Source organism: Gracilinanus agilis, chromosome 6 (genome assembly GCF_016433145.1).
Source record: "Gracilinanus agilis isolate LMUSP501 chromosome 6, AgileGrace, whole genome shotgun sequence".
Lineage (NCBI taxonomy): Eukaryota > Metazoa > Chordata > Mammalia > Didelphimorphia > Didelphidae > Gracilinanus > Gracilinanus agilis.
In genome coordinates this window covers 20,784,530-20,808,481 of record NC_058135.1, presented here as the reverse complement: position 1 = coordinate 20,808,481, position 23,952 = coordinate 20,784,530, and the positions used below count along the sequence as shown (strand labels likewise).

Here is a 23,952-nt window from a genome sequence, read left to right as displayed (position 1 = left end):
CTTAATGAGGAAAGTGAGGCAAACATGTATATTTAATATTAATCTCACCTGTTTATTTATCTGTTGATTCATCTCTCTTGATGAGCAAAGAAGACTAATCCAGTGGTCTGGATATCATGGCAGGTCAAAAATAGAAAATGGATCTATGATTTCATTGATAAAGAAAATTCTTTTCTCCCATTCAGTTGAACATAACCTCTGCAAATGCTCTTCAAGGGAGACTGCTCAAAAACTGCTTATGACACCAAACACATATCTGTCAAAGAATTCAGTTTCTGAATAATTCTCATTCCTAGTTAGATTCTCATCTATGTTTTCTTGTACTCCTGCTTATTTTCACCCATATAGAAGCACAATTTGTAATGAATATATGAGTATACCAAATACACCTCTAAATTAAAACACTAATTCCAAAAGCCACATGTGAAATGGGTTGAATTAATTTATATTTGTACCTCAAAAAGAGTCATATGAACATGCAAATGTCCTTTATATTGATACAAAAGTTTAGAGGAATGAAGGAAAGTCAATACCTAATATCAATTAAGCAGAGAAGGAGGGAGTAGGGTTTAGAAGAGGGGTAGCAAAACACAAAGCACTCTCGGGCCCCAAACTATAAAAAGTTATTTTTTTTTTTTACTAAAAAATGTCATAGTCTCCTCTCTATTGTTCTGTAAATACAATACTCTTAATTTCCCTATAAAATTAACAACATAAGATTTCAGATTTAGATCTAGAAACTCATTTTGTACTAATAAGAAAACTAAAGTTAGTTTTGTTTATATTTTTTAGAAGTGGCAGCCCTCTTTTGAAATGTTCTGCAGTTGAATATATACTTTGTCATCCTGTTTTCATGTCAGATGAAGTAAGTAGAATTTATAACATGTGTATTTAAGAACAGTTGTTGATCATCAAAACATATACACAAACAAAAATATTTCAATTGATCAAACATTTAAATAAATTCTTTGTCTTTGGAAGTAAAAGGTAAATTATCCCTTAAAACTTAATACATTCTATCCTAGAGGAAAAAATAAAACCTAATCATTTGCTGGAAAGAATGACGATCTTTAAGAACTGGTGTAAATCTTTAACATGTCTAGAAAGATTAGACTACATTGATGATAACTTCATTTTTTCCCTGCTATCCTGATATCAGTAACTTCTTTTAAAAAGTCTCAGCTAAGGGAATACTTTTGAAAGACTACTAGCTTTACCAGAATACACTTTCCCATAAAAAGTTTGAGATATTAGCATATACTCTATATAGTCCTGACCAAGTAATATCTTCTAATTTTCATATATTTGGTCAATTAAAAATAAACTAAGAGGGGGGCAGCTGGGTAGCTCAGTGGATTGAGAGCCGGGCCTAGAGACGGGAGGTCCTAGGTTCAGATCCGGCCTCAGACACTTCCCAGCTGTGTGACCCTGGGCAAGTCACTTGACCCCCACTGCCTACCCTTACCACTCTTCCACCTATAAGTCAATACACAGAAGTTAAGGGTTTAAAAAATAAAAAAAAATTAAAATAAAAAAAATAATAAACTAAGAGAAAGTTTTTTACAGATCACAAAGATATTAAAAATATGAGTGTTATCTTACTCTCATAGGTTTAGTACATAGATAAGATTAAGGAAACTTAAAATATGAACTGTCCAGATTCATCATTTTACAGATGGGAAAACAGTGGCTTTTTAAGGATCATTCATTGGCACTTAAAAGTTTTCTTTTTTACAGACTATTGGTTTAGTGGTGCACCATGTTGATTTGATTGTCATACTTAATACGCAATTCCATCACTACAAGAAGTATTCAAGTCCAGCATTGAAACTTTTTTAACGAAAACACAAATATATTGGATATTGTAATTACTTAACTATGGAGCACACATGTATTTGTGCATGTTGCAATATTTTAAACTTTGCTTAAAAAAAGTTAAATTCTATTGCCCTGTATTTCCAACATGCTGATTCAATGTATAACAACTGCCACATTACCATCAATGCTAAGTTTTAATAATAAAGCTCAATATTTATACATTTAATGTGCTCTTATCCACAAAACACTTTGTAGAAAATATGCTTGTCAAAATGCTTTTAAAATTTTTGTTTTAGAGACCTGAGATATAGGTGAAGTCCAAAAGAGTTACGTACCTGAAAATTTTTACTAGAATTTTTTATGATTTTTACTTTCTTGGACCAATAAATTTATACATGTATAGAAATTGATGCATATGCATGCACACATGTATACATGTGTATACATACAAAAATATGTATATATCTATACACATGAACACAAATTTGCTGGGACTTCTAAAAAAGCTTGCCATCTTAGAAAAAAGGGCCTTTTTTTGGTAGAAGAAATACCTATTCCAATTGATATTCTAAAAACAGAGAGACCGTTTTTAGATGAAAGAGTTATGAAAATTTTTTTCTAAGCCAGTGGCATGATGTATTCAGATTTAAAACTTTTTAAAATGACCTATATTTATGTCCTGAGATTCAAACAAGAAGAAAGATTTCAAAATCTACTTTTTCCTCTTCTGGGAAAGAAGTTGTATTTCACCTGAAGTCTCTAACACCAGAAGCTAAAAACTATTAAAGAGTCCACAACCTCAAGCACAATGGAAGCAACTAGAGGTAACATAGGAGGAGCAGAACATTTACAAATTTTTCAGTGTATAGTTGAACCCAGTAAGTAGAATAGTAGAAATAATATGTTCATGTAGTAAATATTCCTGGAAAAGACTGAATTGCACCCAAAAATGATAGGGAATAATTCCATAAGGAGCCACAGTTAAGGAATCTTCAGAAGACATCAGTGATTCTGCAGTACAGGAGGAGGTATAAGTTATTTTCTCATGCATGATCACTGTTCCCTTATATGGAGACTTATAATTTTTGTTCTAAACACGTTTCATATGAGAAGGCAGTGTGGTGATAAATCATTAGACTCAAAGTCCAGAAAATTTATGTTTGGTTGCAGAAGTTAGGTTTGAGTCCTCCTAAGATATTCACTAGTTGTGTGGACTTAACTGCCCAAGTACTTAAGCTCTCTGATACTCAAGTTTCCTTAGAAGAAAAAGGAAGGGTTTAAGTTTACTGATATCTAAAATTAATCTCTAAATATTTAGGCAAAAATCAACTTAATTCAGTCTATAATTTCTAAGATGGATTAATTATTAAATAACACATTGTTAGTACATGACTAAGAACCCTAAAAGAATTCCTAGATTTCCAGGTGTAGGGTATGGTTTTATCCTTTGGCTATATGACAAATAAACTTTCAGAGCGTTTGTTGACATTATATGGAAAAATAGTAATAACCTCAGGAACCACAGATACTATTTTCTTTTAAATGTTCAAGTCACAAATTCAGCAGATTTAGTTGCAAAGGAATTGAGAAATCAATAAGTCCAAAGATTTCATTTTACTCATGTAGAAATTGAATACTGGAGAAATACTTTCTCAGATTCACCTTGTTATTAATTGCATTAGGTAGGACATGAAAAAAGACAGATTTTTTTCAAACTCCAGGTCCAGGGCTATAGTCACTATTATATTCTGCCTCCTTTATTTAAAAAATAAAGCTTTTGATTTTCTTGCTTTATTCAAAACAAAAGAGTTTTCTTATTAGTGTTTAAACTAGGTTCTTATATCAAATACAATGAAACGTCCTTTCTTCTAAATTTAGACAAAACCTTCCCTAAATAGCTAAAGAAGACTATTCTGAAATATTTCTAAATTTCAGTACATAAACAAATCATTAGTAATACCCAGTCATCATCACAAGTTTCCTCCAAAAACTAATATGAAAGGGCAAAGAATACAAGATTCTTATTATATTACTGTGATAAGACAGAAAGTGTCATTTCTTTTCAATGAAGGGAGCTCTGGGGTAAAGAAATGCCTCCTCCTAAAGGATAATTATTCACTACATAAAGTCTTACAAAGTTGTCTAGGATGCTGAAGGGTTAAGAATCCTATCTGGAATCACAAAACCTGTGTGGTAAAGAAGAAGCAACCAGCCAAACTTTTCCAAAATTCTCCTCCAAACAACTCAAAATAACATCTTAAAATGAAGTGTGGAAAAACTGAGCCAACAGAAGTCCAGGTTAAAAAAATTTCCATGCCAAAACAACATAAGAAGTTGTCAGGAAAGATCTATCACACCAGAGTGGTGGCTGGGCCTGAAGCAGAATATGACACAGCAGCAATGCCAGCAGCAGCACCTTTGGGTGCCATCAGCCCACACACAGTGACGGGGTTAGATATCTGGTCAGCAAAATATGTCTAGAGGCCCTTTGCCGGCACTGGGTCCAGGACTGTTGGATACACATACACAATTTCCAGTCACAGCTCCAAAGTAAAGGGCAACATCAGTGCTTGTAGCTGCAGGGGTTATGGGACCCTCATCACAGTTCTATGGCAAAGAAGAATGCTTATGTTCACTCAATAAAAATAATTTATATTTTATTTATTTTGTAACTGTGCAAACTCTGAATTTATCTCTACATAGAGGAAAACTTTAAAAAATAAACATTAATTTTCACTGGACATTTGGATGACAATTATATCTGTATATGTATATACAAAATAATTAGTTTAGGGGTACAGAATTAAATTTCTGATTGAAATATAATGCCCAATAATCCTCTAGCAATGTTATACAAGTCCCAAGAACAAGTAAAATATAATCACAAGCATAAGTTGGCAAAAAAACTCATTCAAGTCAAAGACAAGATGAGGAATACTCCCCTAATGCATTCTTTGTACTTTTAATAAGCTGGTGGAAGACCATTTAAATTCCTTATTGTTCTGCAATTCAATCAAGAAAGTAGCTTCCCTCATGTTTGCCTACCAAGAGTAGTTTACATAACCATTTTAAAAATAAAAAAGACAATTTGAAAAAAAATAAAAGGTCATCAAGATATATGCAATAGCATGAAAATTATGGAGATGGCTAAGTGCTCTTTACAAATGCATTGACTTCATCAAAAAGCATTCATGACCTTTGCATGGACCTTACCTTCTTGAACTGCTTGAAAGGGGTTGTTGCCATCTACAAATGTCACAGAAAATGTGATTTTCTCTGTCTGTAAGATCTCCTCATTCTGGTTAAGATCAGCAACTGCCATTCGAAACACCTCATCATCCTTTTTGGCAGATTCATCAAAAATTGCTCCTGCAAAGAAATGATTACTGCTATTAAAAGACAGTATAAATAATTGGTCATGACCTTGGCAGGATGCCAAGGCTTCTATTTTGTACTGGAGAAACTGGCATTTCCACTTAAAGGGTGTAGTTTATTTATCACAGGAATGAACCTTGTCCTTAATACAGTGATAGTGTTAACTTCATTCTACTAGAGTGAGGTATAGCGCATCAACCTCTTATGGCAGAGGCAACATTAGGAACACCAGGTAAAAGCTGAGCATGTTTTTTTCTGAGATAAAGAGGCTTATACTTCTGCTCTCTGTTATCCTGGGATCTTTAGGGATTCTAAGTTTTACAGGTTTTATTTCTAACTCTAAGGCAGTGTGGGAGAAAAAAAAGAAGCATCCTCCACATATATTACAGAGAAGATTTTTCTCTGTTTTTCTGTGCCTCTCACTAATGGATCCGTGGATACTAGCACTTCTTGCTCCATACGTTTGGCATTAGACTTAAAATGCAAGTCTGAACAAGAGCACTTTCTCCACTATAAAACTACCTAGAAAAAATTGCAGTACTTGTATTTTTGGTTTTCAAATCATTACCTGAGAAAAGTCAGAATATACAAAACATCCTTCAAAATATTTGCTAGAGATATGTGTCTGCTGGGGGTAACTGTCTCTTCACATTTCTGAAGTACTGATGGGTGAAATAATAATCCTGCTAGAGAGCATTTGCTATTTAATGGGGAAGAATGTATGGGAAAGTCTAAGCAGTTCAACAGCCTCAACAAGTAAGACCCTCAAACTCAGAAAGGATGAATATTAATATTCTCTAGATAAAAATAAATTGATAATCTCAACTTTAATGACAGTAAGTCCGAAGCTAAAGTTCCCAAACTAGGCAAGGGCAATAAATTGATATAAGGTAGTATGGGATTGCAGGGCTTTGATTAAAATTATTCATGTAGGGTAGAGTGGAGCTAAGATGGGGGCTGGGTAGCAGGAGCTTTCTGAATCTCCTTCCAATTAATCATTATAAAATGTCTCAAAAGGACAGAAATCAAAATCAGATGAGTAAAGGGGCTCAATATTCAAGGTAGGCAGTGTTTTGGGGATTTCCACACTAAAAGGGGGCAAAACTACACTTATCAAAGTGCAAGTTGATCAAACCTCCCCAAACCACGTATCATGCCAGTCAGAGCAAGGGCCAAGGCAATCTCTAGATTTTTGGATGCTGGATGAGGGCGCCACAGTGTTGCCCTTGAGGACAGTGCAAGGCCATGGTAGCAAGACTTGGGAGCCGAGACTGAAGAGCACAGAGCCTGGGCGGCAGAGTACAGAGAGCGGACAGAAACAAGACTGGCCTCAGCAGAGGCAGCAGGGAACGACCTCCAGGAACTGGTGCAGAGTGAAAGGAGCAGAGCCAGAAGAACATTGTACACAGAGACTGATATACTGTGGTAAAATCCAATGTAATGGACTTCTGTACTAGCAGCAATGCAATGACACAAGACAGCTCTGAGGGATTTATGGTAAAGATGCTACCCACATTCAGAGGAAGGACTGCAGGAGAGGAAACACAGAAGTAAAACAACTGCTTGAACACATGGGTTGAGGCGGACATGATGGGGGATGTAGACCCAAAATGACCACCCTAGTATAGCTATCAATAATATGTAAATAGGTTTTGATTGATGACACATGAAGAAAACAGTGGAAATGTGCATTGGTTACAATGGGGGGAGGAGGGAGGCTTGGGAGGGGGATAGAGTAAGGACATGAATCATGGAACCATGGAAAAATTTTTTTTCTAAAAAATACAAAGAAAAAAGAAATACAAGTAAAAAATAAATATATGATTGTTTTGGATTATTTATAGTTTTATCATGCAAATAATCAGGCATCCCCTAGGTCTTATTACTTGATAGTCTTACAACATTTTTATATTCAATTTTTACTTATTCATTTAAAATATTTCAACTAATGTCTACTCTGGGATTGGGGAGGGAAGAGAGATGGGAAACATCATGAATCATGTAACCATGAAAAAATATTCTAAATAAATTTTTAAAAATATTTCAATTAAAAAACAAATAAATAAATAACAAGGGAAAAAAGAATACTATTTACCTTCAGAGAAAGAACTCTTCATGTCAGAATGAAGAACAAAACATACTATTTTACATTTAATTTATTTTTATTTTTGATTTGGGTTTTTTGGCTTTATATGAGTACTTTTTTACAATAATAACTGATATGGAAATATGCTTTGCATGATAATACATTGATAACCTATATGTAATTGCTTGCCATCTCCAGGAGGAGAGAGAGAAGTGATGGAGAGAGACAATTTCAATCTTATAATATTGGAAAATTTATGTTAAAATTGTTATTGCATTTTATTGGAAAAATAAAATATTTTAAAATAAAAAATATACCTTAAAAATTAAAATTGGAAAAGTGGAAGCTAATGGAACATCAAGAGCCAATTATACAAAATAAAAATAATAAAAAAGGTAAACTATGAAATATCTCATTGGGAAAACAATTGCTCTGGAAAATTAGATTGAGGAAATAGAATTTTAAAATTATTAAAGTTACACAAAATCTGTGATCTAGAAACAACCTAGACATCATAATTCAAGAAGATATCAAGGAAAATTGAATTAGATATCTTAAAACCACAGAGTAAAATAGAAATTGAAAGAATCTACCAAGTCCAGAAAAAATATCAAAATGAAAAGTTCAACAAATATTATGACCAAGTTCTAGAGCTCCCAGAAAAAGAAGGAAATATTGCAAGCAGTCCAAAAGAAAATACATTCAGATATCATGAATTCATAATCAGAACAACATAAAGTTTAATATCTTCCACATTTAAGGTTTGAAGGGTTTAGGATATGTTACTCCAGAAGGCAAAGGACCTACGATTTCAACCAAGAAACATCTATTCAACAAATCTTAACATAATCCTTCAGGGGGAAAATGGGCATTTAATGAAATTGAGGACCTTCCAGTATTCCTGATTTTTTAAAAAAGGCTATATTTGAATATAAAATTTGACTTCCAAATATAAAACTCTAGAGAAGCAAAAAAAGGAAAGAGAAATAATAAATGATTTGAAAATATTAAATTGTTTACATTTCTGCATGGGAAGATTATCTTTTTAACTCTGAAGAACTTTATAATTATTACATCAGTAAAAAGGAGTATACATGGCAGAGGGCAAAACTATGATACTATGATACAAAAAAACATCAAATTAAGAGATGGAAATGAAATGTATTGGGAGAATGTGAGATTTAGAATGGTCTAAATTATCTCATGTAAAATAGATACAAAAGAACTTTTATAATGGGAGGGAAAATGGGGATATGGAAGGCAATGAAAACACTCTACTAATATTTTCAAGGGAAAAACAGGATCACACTTCCCAAACTAGAGAGGAAAGGAAATTAAAAAACCAGTCTAATTGAGTATTGTTTCAAAATTTATTCATAGCATCTTAGTAAGCTATAGCACATATTTTCACTATTACCTAGATGATTTTTAAGCAAATGATGCAACAATGGTTAAGCATTAGGAAAATTATTTGCATTATTAATATTTTAAAGCACATTATAATAATTAAATGCAAAAATATATGACAAATATAAGCATTCATTTTTGTTGAATCATCTAAAATATGAGCATGGAAGAATCCTCTTTTAATATGATTCATTTCAATTCATTTCAACATGTTTATTAAATAATTCCTACACGCAAAGCATTATGTTTGATGTGTAGTCTTACTAACAATAAGGTAACTTGCCTTGCTCTTAATGATATTAATAAATATTTAAGTTAAAATATATGTAAAATAAATATACATTAATTTGGTGGGGAAATATTCATAGGGAGAGAAGAGGAAAAGAAGTGGCACTTGAGCCAAAGCTGGAAGGAAGCAATAAAATCAGATGGAATTCATTATATAGCTTTGATGATATGCCTTCCACATTATGAAGGTTAAGACAGTACTTTCGAGAAATAAAAAAGTCTTTGTAAAAGGGAAAAAAATAGAAGATGGCACAAATGTACCTAAAATAGCAAAAAATTGAAATCACTAAAGAAAGACAAGTAGACACCAGAGTGATGGGGCCTACTAAAAGCAAACAAAATAGTGATGCTTTATGGGTGAGAGTTATTGAAGTTTTTTGAGGAAAGGGACAAGATGTTCAGTTCTGTGTTTTAAGAATATAAATTGTGTGGAACATGAATTGAAGCAGAGAGAGATTAGAATCTGGGAGAACTGTAGGCTCAGGGAGTCTACTACCATAGTATAGGTAAGAGGCGATGGAGCCGGAACTGGAATATGTAGGAGAAAAGAATGTATATAACATACATAAAGAATGCATAGGAAAGAAAAGAAGGTAAGAAGGAAGAGATCTTTGTGGATTTGGGGTATGTAGATAGGTAGGTGGGTGAGTAGATAGATGTGATATAGATATAGGACACACACATGTATATATGTGCACATATTTTTCTCCATATCTGAGTTAGTATCACAGTAGAGAAATTAAAGGTATAAATATTAGCCAAAAGAAACTAATTGAGATGATTAATTAATAAGCTTCAATAAAAGAGGACATGAAATAAACCCATAAACATCATTAGCATTTGTATATAGTACCAATGAAAAGGCAAAAAATAATGGTAGAAAGTGTTATTTTGAATTCTATTCAAAATTACTACAATATGTAAAAATCATGGCTGTTAATAGGCAGAGACACAACCAGGACTTGTGGAAATACAGCTATAAAAATTATTTTTATAGAAGTAAAGACTTAAATGGAGAGAAATTCATTGTTTTTGTTGACCAGGTAATGTAATAAAAACAATAAAACTATAAATTTAGAAGCACTCTGTCCCATTAATACATGCAACTCCTATGGCTATTAGCACACTTCTCTCTTTTAATTCTCTTCCTACTTGACTGACTGCTCCTACTTAACATACTTTATTAGATTGTTATCTACCTCCGCCAGGGGAGATCTCATCTGATCCCACGGTTTCAATTATCACCTTTATGAAGATGACTCCGAAATGTTTATTTTCTCACATTTCCATCTGTTTACTGAATATCTAACTTGAGTGTGTCATCTCAAACATCTGTCCAAAACTGAGCTCCTCTTCCCCTCTAGTCCCTCCCATTCTACAAATAATTTGCCCTTGATCTTCTCAACCATGTTTGCAAACCCAGAACTGTCTTAATTCTTCCACTCTCTCAAGGCCTCTTTGCACAATTAGGTGCAAAAGTCCATCAATTTTATCTCCATAACATGTCTTTCATTCATCCCTTCCTCCCCATTCATACCACTACTCCATCTCTTTTTACCTGCTCTATAAAGACAGTAATATCCTTATAACCAGTTTCCTTCCCAAGACTATCCATCACAGAGCAGACAAACTACTCTTCCTAATTCTGTGCTTGCCGCTAAGACAGAAGACCTTCATGCCTGTTGCCTCTAGGACAAAATACGAACATTGATTTTTACACGCCAGGTCCTCTGTAGCCTGATACGTCTTGCCTAGGGAGGCAGGTAGGTGGCAAAATGGAGAGAGATACAGTTAAGCTATTTGGCCCTTGGAATGTCATTTAACCTATATTTGCTTGAATTTCCTCAACTATAAAATGTAGATACTAACAGGATTTGTACTGCAGAGTTATTTTGAGGATCAAATGAGATAATATTTGTAAAGCATTTAGCTCTGTGTCTGACACATAGTATACACTATTCAAATATCTCTTCTCTCTAGGACTGTTTACCTTCACCCTCTTCAGGCATTTTATGCTCTAGCCAGACTGAAGGACTCCCTGTCCTCCGAACTTGTCGTGCCACATCCTGGCTGCCTGCATTTCACTTGCCCATGCCTGTGAATTCTTCCTCCCGTTTCTGCCTTTCAGAATCCCAGAATGCTTGGCTCTTTCAAAGTTTGGCTCAGAAGCCATTTCCTTTGTTTACTGTTCCTTTTTCTCTTTCCTCTCGTGAGGGTATTCTCTTTTCCATTATCCCCATAACTCTTGACTGAATATGGTATTTACTCCCATCATACCCTATCTATTATCAGGACTTTGGAAGATCTTTTGGAAGTAGCCTCCATAATCTTCTGGAATCTTTTTGAAGTAGCCTGCATAAGACAAAATTAAGACATTTGTGTCGATGATGTAGTTACATTGTCTTAAGCCAAGGAAATTTCATGTTATGTTATTTTATAGATACCCAACAAAATTTTTATGAAGAAAAGTCTGTTTGCTGAAACAAACTGAATACAGTCGATCTTTTAAAAACTGAACATATTAGTTCTAGCTCTCCCCTGAAAAAAATTACTTATGATTGATCAATAGAATATATATCATCTTAAGACTCATTTCTAGTATCAAATTTCAGCTCTATTTTCCCACGTTAAAATGTGTCTTAAAGGTTGAGATGGGGATGAAACCTAAGAAATAAAATGCTGAAAGAATTATCTGACTGATTATTCCATTTATGTCACCTGTTAATTATCCATTTTCATTCATTTTCATTCATATGCCATTCTAAATCAGCTTATAAACATAAAAGCACAAGAGAGTGATGCCTATTCAAACTATACCTTCTCCCCACCTCATCCCTATATACACTTAGTAGGACCTCTATCAATGTATTCCATTTGAAATACTCATCAAACATGCTCATACTTTCTTTCCCTAAATATGAGGAAAGAGTTCTAGCTCCTTACCAGATATCACAGAAGACAAGAAGACTAGATCAAAACAAGTCTTGAGCTACAATACCAGACTTTATCAAAATTCAGAGAACTTTTCAAAATAAACCTAAATTTTGAAAATGCACAAAGGTGGAAGACAGGTGGCTGAGATCATTTCAACAAGTTCTTACATGATAATAACTCACTTATTCAGGAAATAAAAGTCATTTCATCAAAATAAACAATTTTGTATTTGTTAGGCATAGGTAGAAATTGAATTATAGGTATTATTAAAAACACGTAGTTAGAATAGTAAATTATGGCAGATAGGGTTCAAGAACATAGGTCCACTGAGCTTTCTAAATAAAAGACAAAAATGAGGTGTGCGGTGTTTTTTTTTTTTTTTTTGCTTATATGTATTTCCAATTTTGTTCCTATACATGCAAAAACAGAATGCTGAAAATAAAACTTAAAATGTTCAAAGATAGGAAATTGAAAATTTGATGACTGGCTATTTATATTTTTCTAATGAAGAGTGACTTTTTAAACTTGTGTGTGTACTATCAATATAGAAACTTTTGGTGGAATTTTTTGTTTCTTTTACTTTGCTTTTTCATTTAGTTTTTTAATACATATAGTTATTGGATAAATGATGGTAAAAGAAAATGGGTATGTGCAAAAGCTGCACAGAACATTTATATTTGGCACAATGTAGTGAGAATAAATGAGCTAAGCAGATAAACAGTGGCAACAAATGCTAATTTCCATTAAATAGAATTATAGAACTTTAGATTTGAATGGTTCCTGACAGGTCATTTCAACCTAAACACATAAATCCCTTTGGCAGTATCCCTGTTAAGTAGTCATTTAGGCTCTTCTTGATGACCTTCAGACAAGAGGAATTCATCATTTACCAATACTATCCTTTTCGCTTCTATACAAGTAGAAAAAAATCTAACAATTTTCTAAATGAATATTTCAGATACTTGTAGACAACTATCATGTTACTACTCAGTTTTCTCATATCAAGCGATACCTTCGTGAAATGTAGGGGGTTAAATGAACTGAAATTCCAGGTTTGGGAAGAAAATTCATGAATTCCTTGAGGAAGAAGTAAACTGCATGTATGTGTGTGGTGGGACAGGACAGATGATACAGTTAATAATACACTAAGTAAGAAGATGCTTGAAATGAGGTATCATGTTGGAAAATATAGGAAAAAATAATTAGGAAGATGGAAACTATTAGGACTACTGGAACCTAGGAAGAAGAGTTCAGTGTTCTGGCAAAGAAGGAATTATTAGAGGTTCCAAAATCACAGGAGAACTGAAACAAAATTGAACCTATGTTTGGTGAGGAATACTCTTAATAATATCTATGGTTAGGTAGTTTTCTGCCCTTTCTGTGAACATGGTCAGGGATGGGGAAACTAAATACTAGAAAGAACAAAACAAAAATGGATACTAAGTAGTTTTTATACAAAATAATTAAGGGGCTAGGAAGAATATTCATAACTGCTCTTATTGAATTCTAGGATCCCAGTTCAGAGAAAATATAGATTTAGATTCTTAAAGACAAAAAGTGGAAAAGCTGATTCCTAAACAGTAATGGTACTATAGAATTAGAGAATTGAAAAACATTATCTTAATTTTTGAAAATATGAAAAAATGGAATCCTTCCACTAAAAGTCAATAACAGTATTAATTTCCAAGAAATTTTTAGAAATATTATAAGTAAGATCATCAGTATACATCTTTAAAAAATAATAGTAATCACAAAGAAATATCCTGACTTCATTAAAATCACTAGAGTAGAAAAATGCTATATAGTTTCCAAAGATTAAAACCAAACTTTTGATAAAGTTTTTTGTTATATTTTTAAAAACTAGAAAAAAATTATATTTAGATAGCTTTAAAACTGGTAGAATGCCTTGATTCAAGGAACAGTTCTTAGTACCTCTTGTCAACTGAATAGGAGAGTTTTAGGGAAGTGCCCAGAGATATGCAATGATCCAAGTTCTGTTTAACACTTTTATCAATGATTTGTATAAAGTAACAAATATTTTTTATCAATGATTTGTATAAAGTAAAAAATAACATCAAATCCATAGGTGTTACAAATCTAGGAAGAGAACTAACCCATATGCTGTATATTTTACTAAATCAAATAAAATCAAATTTAATAGGTATAAAATACACAGTTTTATATTTGGTTTCAAAAAACTAACTTCATAAATTTAAGATATGGAACGTTAGTTTTTCTGAAGAAAATATCCTACGGCTTTATTGGTCTGTAAAGCTTCTTATGGGTTATAAATATGACATGGCAGCCCCCAAAGCTATGAAAATTTGGGCTTCTAAGAAATGCTTAGTTTCCAGGAATAAAAGGGGATGATCCCTCTGTAATATGCATCAGTAAGAATATATGTGAAGCATTGTGTTCAGTTCAGAGTAACACATTTTAGAAAAGGCTCCAATAAACTGAAGAATGTCCCGAAGGCAACTTGAATGGCAAAAGGACTTAAGTTCATGCAAATGGTGTTGATGGTTGTCCTTCAAACTCAAAAAGTATCAAAATCCCTGGCAATGTCTTTTGATTCTAACACAACATATAAATGATTTAGAGTTACACAAAATCATAGGTCTCACTCTCTTTTCTAGAATCATCAAAGTCTAGTATTGAAATTGACCTCTTTGTGAATTCAACCCATTTACTCCAGCTCTGTTTTATGCAATAAATAAATCGTCCATTCTCTGGAGCTAAGCCGAAAATCTCTTGTATAAATAAAGAGTTCTTCAGATACTTAAAGATAGCTTTCATATTCCTCCTAAGTTTTCTTTTCTCTAGGCTAAACAGCTCTAGTTCTGTTAATCAATCTTTATATGACAAGCTTTCACGTTTTCTCATCATCTTTGTCTTTATAAGATTTTTTCCAAAGGATTCACCAAGAATTAATGTGAATGCACTTTGTATCTAAATCACTGATTATAAATCAATAAAATATTAATACTTTAGTGCATAACTGCACAAGCCTAACGATAGGATAAAAGCTACTTTCATATAGAAATCTTATACTTAGTCTTAGAAGCATCAGTTTTATTAGTGCAGGAGGTTGAGAAAAAATAAAAAAAGGCACAACCTACAGCCTTGGGGCAATTTATTGGTCACAGTAGGTTTTATAGATCTGCAGAGTTAGTCAGAATTGTTAAATCATCATCTTTTCTTAATGTTTTAGATGCTGCTATTCACAAGTGGGTTTTTTCCTTTAATCCTAATGGTGTACTGTGCATACACATTAGCTGCACTTTGTGCAAATATCCAAATCAAGGGATCTATATTTCTTTGCAATTACAGCAGGAATTCCCACTACTATCAGTGGAAATTATGCATGCATTTCAAAAAGAATCTAGGTTCTCAAATGTTTCATAAATAATCTGCCAATCAGGTTCCTTCTTTGTTTCAGACTCCACCACCATTTTTGTCAGATCTCTGGAGATTCACTGGGCTTCAAAACACTGACAAGCCTTCTAAACATCAGATAAAATAATGATTCTATCCAACTGAAACTAAATTTTACTTTTCTGTTTGTAATCCTCAATTAGTCTATTGAAAATGTCCAGTGCCAAGTAATACCATTAAGGTGAAGACTTCTATGAGAGCTCTTTTTCTTTTTTTTTTCCTTAAAAAAAAAAATGAAAACCCTTACCGTCCATCTTGGAGTCAATACTGTGTATTGGCTCCAAGGCAGAAGAGTGGTAAGGGTAGGCAATGGGGGTCAAGTGACTTGCCCAGGGTCACACAGCTGGGAAGTGTCTGAGGCCAGATTTGAACCTAGCACCTCCCATCTCTAGGCCTGGCTCTCAATCCACTGAGCTATCCAGCTGCCCCCTGAGAGCTCTTTTTCAATATTCTAATAACTGGCTTATAAATTCTTTGGGGTCTACAACATTATCTTCTGTGACTTCATAGGCACCTCAGAACAAAGAACAGTGCCTTGTATTCTGTACCTGCTCTTAGATTAATGTATTTGCAACCTAGATTACACTCAATATTCCAAAACAATAATGTCATAATGCAAACATTCTAAGAGGCAGTTTTGTGTACAGTGTTGACCTTACAGGCAAGAATATTTGGGTTCAAGTCCTACAACTAGTGCACACTGTTTGTGTGACCCTGGACAAGTCATTTAACTTATAGGTGATCACTTGAGGAAATTCTCTATGGTAATAGGTTATAAAGAAGATAATGATCTGAACTGGTAAAAGAAGTTTCCTTATCTGTAAATTCTCCATATCAGTGATATCACCTGTACATTCTCAATTCCTATACATGCTGTATTTAGTTATGGCTCATGCAAAAATCATGGGATTGCAAAAGAAGCAAAGCAATGAGTATGAAGGGTTTTGAATGACCACTAGATTAGGATTAAGCAGATTGAGGTTTTAGTTATAGATATACAAATATGGAGCCTGAGGGAAATTACTAATCTCTCTTATTGATCGCTTCCTATTGTCTAAAATAGGGATATTGGTGTTGTTCCACCAACTTCACTGGAGTGGGATCAGATTTAATAAATGGTTTTGAGATGATCAAACCTGGCTAATATTAAGTGATGTCCTCATCTTCTTTTTCTTTTCTAAACTCTTACCTTCCATCTTAGAATCAACACTGTGTATTGTTTCCAAGGCAAAAGAGTGGTAAGGGCTAGGCAAGGGGGTTAAGTGACTTGCCCAGGGTCACACAGCTTAGGAAGTGTCTGAGGCCAGATTTGAATCTGGGACCCCCTGTCTCTAGGTCTGGCTCTCCATCCACTGAGCCACTCAGCTCATCCAGATGTCCTGATCTTTTAAAAGGAAAAGGAGAGTATTTTCATAGTTCTTATGACTAATTAAAACAAAGTAAGTGGTTTTCAACTCACCTTGCCTAATTTTCTGAGATCTCAAATATTCCAGCTAGGCAATCAAATGAAAACTAAAAGAGTAAGTCATTCTGTTAGTCTATTGGTCAATTAGATGTTTCCAGAAAGCATCTTGCTAAGCCCTCAAAGAAAGGCAAAAACACTGTCTCTGCTCTCTGCACTCAAAGAGCTCACTTTCTAAGGTGAAAGGTAATGTGTAAACGATTACATGCCTACAGGAAAGTGAAGTGATCTCCCATGGGAAGCCCTGAGATGGTGTGGAGATCAGGAAGCCTCTTGCATAAGCTGGCATTTGAGCCATCTTGAAAGATAGCAGGAGGAAGAGTACTCCAAGGTTGGGAAACTATCAGGGAAAAGGCGCAGATAGAGGAAAGATGAAATGGCATATGCGAGGAACAAGACAAGAGGCTGTATATTGCATAGAAGGGAATTAAATTTAGGACTGGAAAATTAGGAAGGGCCTAGAGTGAAGGGCTTTCAAGGCTAAATAGAAGAGTTTACATTTGATCCTAGAGATAATAGAGAGCAAGTAGAGTGGACTGAGAAGAGAGGTAACATGACTAGATACAACATTTAGGAAGAGAATGAATAATCTGAACATACATTACCTTTCACTTGTTATTTCACTGTAGGAATGTGTGCTTATTTTATTCTGTGGTTCCAACAATTAATTTGATTTATTTTAATTAATTATTATAATGATATATAAATATAAACAAGTGATATAGTCTATGGAATATTTATTACGAATTATATTTATATTATGGACATTGATTTTTTTATCATAGCCTATTCTTTCCTGCTTTATCATAGTAAATAAGCCTAATTGGGCTTTCGATTTTTTTCCTTCTTTCTCAGTTCTTGGAAAGATAATTAATACTTCAGTTACTTGCACTATGTTTAACACATGGGAGCCAGCATCATGTGGTGGCTAGATAAATGGCCACAATGATGGGAAGATCTGGGTCAGAGTCCCATTTCTGACACACTCTGGCTGTGTGACTCAGGGCAAGTCATTCAACTTGGCTCACCTTCAATTTCCTTTATTCTGAAGAGTTCTAGAGAATAAGTGACATAATATATGTCAAGTATTTTGGAAATCTTGAAGCACTCTATAAATGTGAGCTCTTTTAAATAAAAATTTAACCAATATAAATCCATTACCATAATGAAGAAACCTTAAAAGACTAGAAATTATTCCATTAAGCAAAGACTCAGTCCTGCCAAACAGAAAGATATTGTAGCTTCAGTTTAAAATATCAATTCATTTGTAAAATTCTCACATAAAAATAACCAGAAAGGATAGAGAGTAAATTGAATACAGTACCCCTCACCACCCAATACTATGGGTCTCCAGACAAATTTATTATATTTCAGGCACTCTGTAGGGCTGCATCCATTGAACTCTGAGGCTTTTCAATATCATTGTCGCATTAGGCATCTAATTTGAAACGAGAAGTTCTAACTAAATGGAAGCAAACTTTTCTCCCTGGGAGAGTATGTCTGTTATTTTTTGAGTCTTAGAAAGAAATAGGATTTTTATCTCAAGAGAGTGATTATTTATCAGCATCACTTCTATCTTTAATGATTATATCCTCAAGTTCAAGTCTATTCTTTAGTCTCCAGTTCCTATTCATGAGAGCGTGGGTATCTTCATTGGGACACTCATTCTATGTTAGGATGGGTAGTTTCTATGGTGCCCAATTTCTTTCCAAGGACTAGATTACATCTAATCAGTCTATACTAAAGAGACTTCCTTGCAAACAAACCTCCAGTGTTCTAAACTGAATGATGATTCTCAGATTTTCTTATGAACCCTAACTTCTATCATCAGTACCAATTCCTAATTCTCAACTTCGTACTGAACATTTGAAATTGGATGTTCCATAGACATTTTTAAACAGAGACAGCAAGGAAGAAAGAGGCAGACAGTCATAGAGAGACAGAGATGGAGAGAGGGAGACAGAGACAGAGAGACAGTGACAGAGAGACACAGAGAGAGAGAGGGGATGGGGGAGAGAGATTCAAATAACTCCAATCGACATGCTTATTTTTCCATCTATGGATTTTTATTAGTCTAACCTATGCAAGGAGAGGGCACTAATTCTGTTGATGGTATTAGAAAAGCACAAACAGGTGTTAGCAAGCCACAGTAGACCATGGATGATAGCTGTAGAGTAATGGATCACAAAGGTTTTTGTTCACTGAACCCATTTCACCAATAACTACCAAGTGTTTTGTGAACTTTCAGAGGAACTCTTATTTCTCGTGGTGCTTTAAAATAAAGTTTAGCACAAACTTTTTAGATTATAATCACAAATCCTCAAACCACTAAATGGGAAATACTGCTCTAGAGATTTTACAAAAGACCATTGCATTTATTATTGATTGGCTGTTTTTAAAAACATTTTATTTGCTAGATCAAACATCACTTTAGAGAGCCCTCCCATGTGTATGTCAAAAATCCTACAAGATACCATGAAAGATATAACCATAGAAATAATTACCCAACAACTATCTTTTTAACACCAGTGTTTAACTGGTGATGTTTTAAGGACATGAATCATAAAACACTAGAGTCTCTGAAGAACAAAAATTTAGGTTAACTTAAAAGAAAATGAATGGGCACAAAATGCAAGATCATCATCCTTGTCCCAATCCTTGCTGATGGATATGGCACAGCATTTTGTCTTGGGATTTTTTTTTCTTTATATACTTCCTCAGTGACTTTATCATCTCATGTGATTTCAAGTATTAAATGACTACACAGATAGCACATATAGGCACATTTATGTACATATTTCCATATGTTTACATATACATGTATAAATATATGCGTATATTTAATTATTTTATGTTTGTATCTGTTGATCTTTTGCAGCTCATGCTCTAATATTTCCCTAAGGTGCAAATGGCAAAATTTAGACTCCAAGTTCTGGAGGGAATAAATTCATTGAGAATAATGCCCACTTGAAGGAATTCCCTGGGTGAGCATGTTCTTGTTAAATCAGTTGTTGGTGGGATAAGAAGAAAGGTCCACCTTAAAACTTTTAACTGGTCACTTGAGGTATATGAGGAATGAGGAATAATGTAAGAGAAATGGCATAAGGAAAATGATGTCCATGTATTCATGTGAATGTGCATTTGTGGAGATGTAGGAAAGCGAATCATGGGTTATCTCTTGAATTTCAGCCCCATGTTTCTGGTTGCTTATTTGAAATTTCAAATTGCCATGAGCATTACAAACTCACTATAACCAAAAAAAAAACAAACAAACAAAACAAAACACCTCTTTCCTATCTTTCCTATAAACAAACCTCTCTATTTTCTACATCTGTCAAGAAAACCATAATCTTTTCAATTACCCAGATTCATCTCCTTAGAGTCACTCATTTCCTTTATCCTGTATGTTGAAATAGTTAAGTCTTATAATTACTCTTTCTCTTTTCTCCATTCACATTGCCACTAGCCCAATTCAGGCCCTCATCACTTCTTACCTGTACCATAATTATAACCTCCAAGTTATCTCCCTGTTTATAACTTGAAGAATTAGTTACAAACCACTGTATTTGGCATTTAAGGCCTTTTACAACCATGTCATCTCCTACTTTTCACACTTATTACACATCATTCCTTTAAACAAACTCTTACATCTAGTTGAACTGACCATCTTGCTCTTCCTCACATCTCTCTATGTTTGTCTCTCAGATGTGGAATTCACTTTCTTCATGTTTAAGCATCTTAGTATTTTGAATTTCCTTTACTGACCAGTTCAAGTGCAATCTCCTTCAGAAGTTCTTTCTTGACCCTTGCAACTACTAATTTCTCCTTCACCCACTCCCAAAACAACTTACATTTACTTTGAATGTTATTACATAGATGTATGTATAATATAAGATCCTTGTGGAGAGAAAGTATTTCATTTTGTCTTTTTCTGAATTTTTAAGTTTTTTTCCAGATTGCATATAAATACAACTTTAAATAATCATTTTCTGATATTTTGCAATCTAAATCTCACCCATCCCCAAGGCAGCAAGTATTATGATATGGGTTGTACATGTGCTATCATATAAAATATATTTCTACGTTCATCAAGTTTTGAAAGAATACATATATTGCTTACACTAAAGAAAAAATTCATGGAGGAAATAAAGTGAAGAATGGCATCCTTAAATTTGTATTCAGATTCTGTTAGTTCCTCCTGTGGTGGTGAATAGCTTTTATGGTTAAGCGTACCTTGGAGTTGTCCTGGATTTTTGCATTGCTGATAACAGTTAAGGCACTCACAGTTTATCATATGCCACTGCTGTTTATATGTTCATTTCTTATCTTTGCGCCTTCAGTACTTACTGTAGCACAAAGCCTGGTACACATTAGGTCATTTAGAAATATTTACTGACAAATAAGCTATAGATTGAACAAGGCACAACAAATTGCAACACATTGTAAATGAGGAATAATGTAAGAGAAATGGCATAAAGAAAATGATGAAAGAAATGTATTGCTGAAAAATAAATAGTGTATTGGTCGTATAGGAAGACTGAGATAAAAGCACTGGTTAACTCATCTACTTCATTAATATCCAATACCAAGAAGACCCCTATACATGAGCTGAATTCTCTATGGCAATTAACAGGAAGATGCAGAGAAGAGTTGAATGAGATAAGCAGGTTTACTTGGAACACAACCTGCATCACTGCTGGAAATATCCACCACAGTGAAATCATAGATTCAATGATGTGTAGCATTTATAAAGCTCTACCATAATGGTAATGAATAAAAGTTTGGATACTCTAAAGGTTCTATGGCAGTAATGGCGAAACTTTTAGAGACCAAGTGCCCAAACTACAACCCTCACACTACATGTGAGCCCTCTGCCTTACCCCAGACAGGGGAGGGGAGGAGGAAGTGCTCCCAGGTCATGTGAGAAATGTCCTCAGGAGCCCGTGGAGAGGGGGAAAGGAGCAGTCCCATCCGGCATGCACTGGCACCTGTGCCATAGGTTCACCAGCATGGTTCTATGGTAACTTTGGGATGATGCTAAGTAAAAGTATGGCAAGTAATAATGATCAAAAGAAACTGGTCAGGGCTAAGAAATAGAATGATGGATCAATGGAAAAGATTAGATATACAATATACAAAGGTAAATGACCATAGTGATCTACTATTTTATAAATTTCAATGACCCCATATTCTGGGATAAGTACTCACTACTTGAAAAAATGCTGGGAAATCTAGAAAACAATATGGTAGAAACTAGGTATAGACCCATATCTTTCATCCTATATCAAGAGGAGGTCAAAATGGGTATATGATTTCTGCATAAAAGGTGATACCACTAGCAAATCAAGGGAACATGAAAGTTTACCTATGTGATCAATGTATAAGGGGAAAATTTATAATTAAACAAGAGAGAAAAATAGAAGATATATAACTTAAAATTTTGATTATATCAAGATTAAAAGTTTTTTGTACAAACAAAAGCAATGTAATCAAGATTAGAAGGGGAAACAACAAACATTGGGGTTGGGGGGACTTTACAGCAAACTTTTCTGATAAAAGTCTCATTTGACAACTATTTTGAGAAATGAGTCAATATGATTGTGAAGGAATAGTATTGTTGGGTCAAATGGTAAGCTCAATTGGTCAAAGGATTTAAACAAGTAGTTTTCAGATGAAGAAATTAATCATATCAAAAATCATAAGAAAAAAGTCTTAAATCACTATTGCTTAGAGAAATGCAAAGGAAAACAACTCATATTTATCAGATTAACCAATATTACAGAGAAAAAAATGATAAATGTTAGAAGGAATGTGGCAAAATTGGGATACCAATGCATTGTTGGTAGAGTCATGAACTGATCAATCAATCTCAGGGCAATTTGGAACTATAGCCAAAGAATTATAACTTTGTTCATACCCTTTGATACAACAATACCACAGTTAGGTTTCTATCCCAAAGAGTTGAAAAAAAGATGCAAAGAACCTTTTTTCTATAAAAATATATAACATCTCTTTTTTATGGTAGCAAAAGATTGGAAATTTAGAGGACATCCTTCTGATGGAGAATGACTGAATAAATTCTGGCATATGATTGTGAAGGAATACTATTGCATCATAAGAAATTATGAACATAGTGATTTCAGAAAAAAGCCAGCAAAGAGGTACATGAAGTGATGCAGAGTGAAATAAGCAGGACCAGAAAGTACATTATACACAGTAATGGCAATATTATACAATGAACAATTGAGAAAGATTTAGTTATCATCAGCTAATGATCCAGGACAATAGATGGATAGGTGGATATGTAGGTGATTACCTTAAGAGAAAGAAAGTACTGTTGGAATTGAAATGCAGAACAAAACATACTATTTTTCATTTTTGTTTATTTGTATTTTTATTTGGAGATGTTTGTTTTATATGAATATTCTCTTACAACAAATATGGAAATATGATTTGCATGATCACACATGTATAATCCAAATCAAATGGCTTACCATCTCTCAGAGGAGGGGAAAAAGAGAGGGAGATACTTTGGATCTCATAATTTTGGAAGGGATATTAAAAATTGTTATTCTATATAACTGGGAAAATAAAATTTAAAAATAAACTATAACACAAATTTCCCAGGAAAAAATAAGATGATGACAGTATATATTATTTAAAGTTGTATCTCATATTGGTCCCCACAAGCCTCTTCTCATAAGTATAAAAAATATAGATAGCCAATAGAAAGTAACAATAGCAGGAAGAGAGAGCATATAAAAATTTACCTGGCAAACTCAAGGACAAGAGAAGAATTTATAATCAAATAAAAGAAATAGAGAACATTATATAAAAGGGATACTTCTGATTACATTTTTCAAAATAACAAACAAAACAAATACACCCAAGATCATAAGAGAAATAATGACAGGGAAAAAATCTTTAGAGCAATATATTGTTGTCTCTGACAAAGACCTTATTTCTAAAATATGTACAATATTATGACAGATTTATATGAATACAAGTCATTCCCGATTGATAAATGGTAAAAAGATGAAAAATCAAACTATAATCATATAAAAATACTCCAAATCACTATTGATTAGAGAAATGCAAATTAAAATACTATAAGGTGTAACCTCATAACTGTTAGATTGGCTAATAT

General features: G+C 33.7%; 1 protein-coding gene across 1 annotated transcript in view; it reads right to left on the bottom strand.

Annotated features, from left to right (window-relative positions):
- The window catches only part of GRID2 (glutamate ionotropic receptor delta type subunit 2), a 1,498,284-nt gene that overhangs the window by 1,453,451 nt on the left and 20,881 nt on the right, over positions 1–23,952 (bottom strand). Inside the window, exon 2 of the mRNA XM_044681588.1 lies at positions 5,032–5,187. Within this exon, the coding sequence (XP_044537523.1) occupies positions 5,032–5,187 (156 nt within the window). The remainder of the gene's footprint in view (positions 1–5,031; positions 5,188–23,952) is intronic.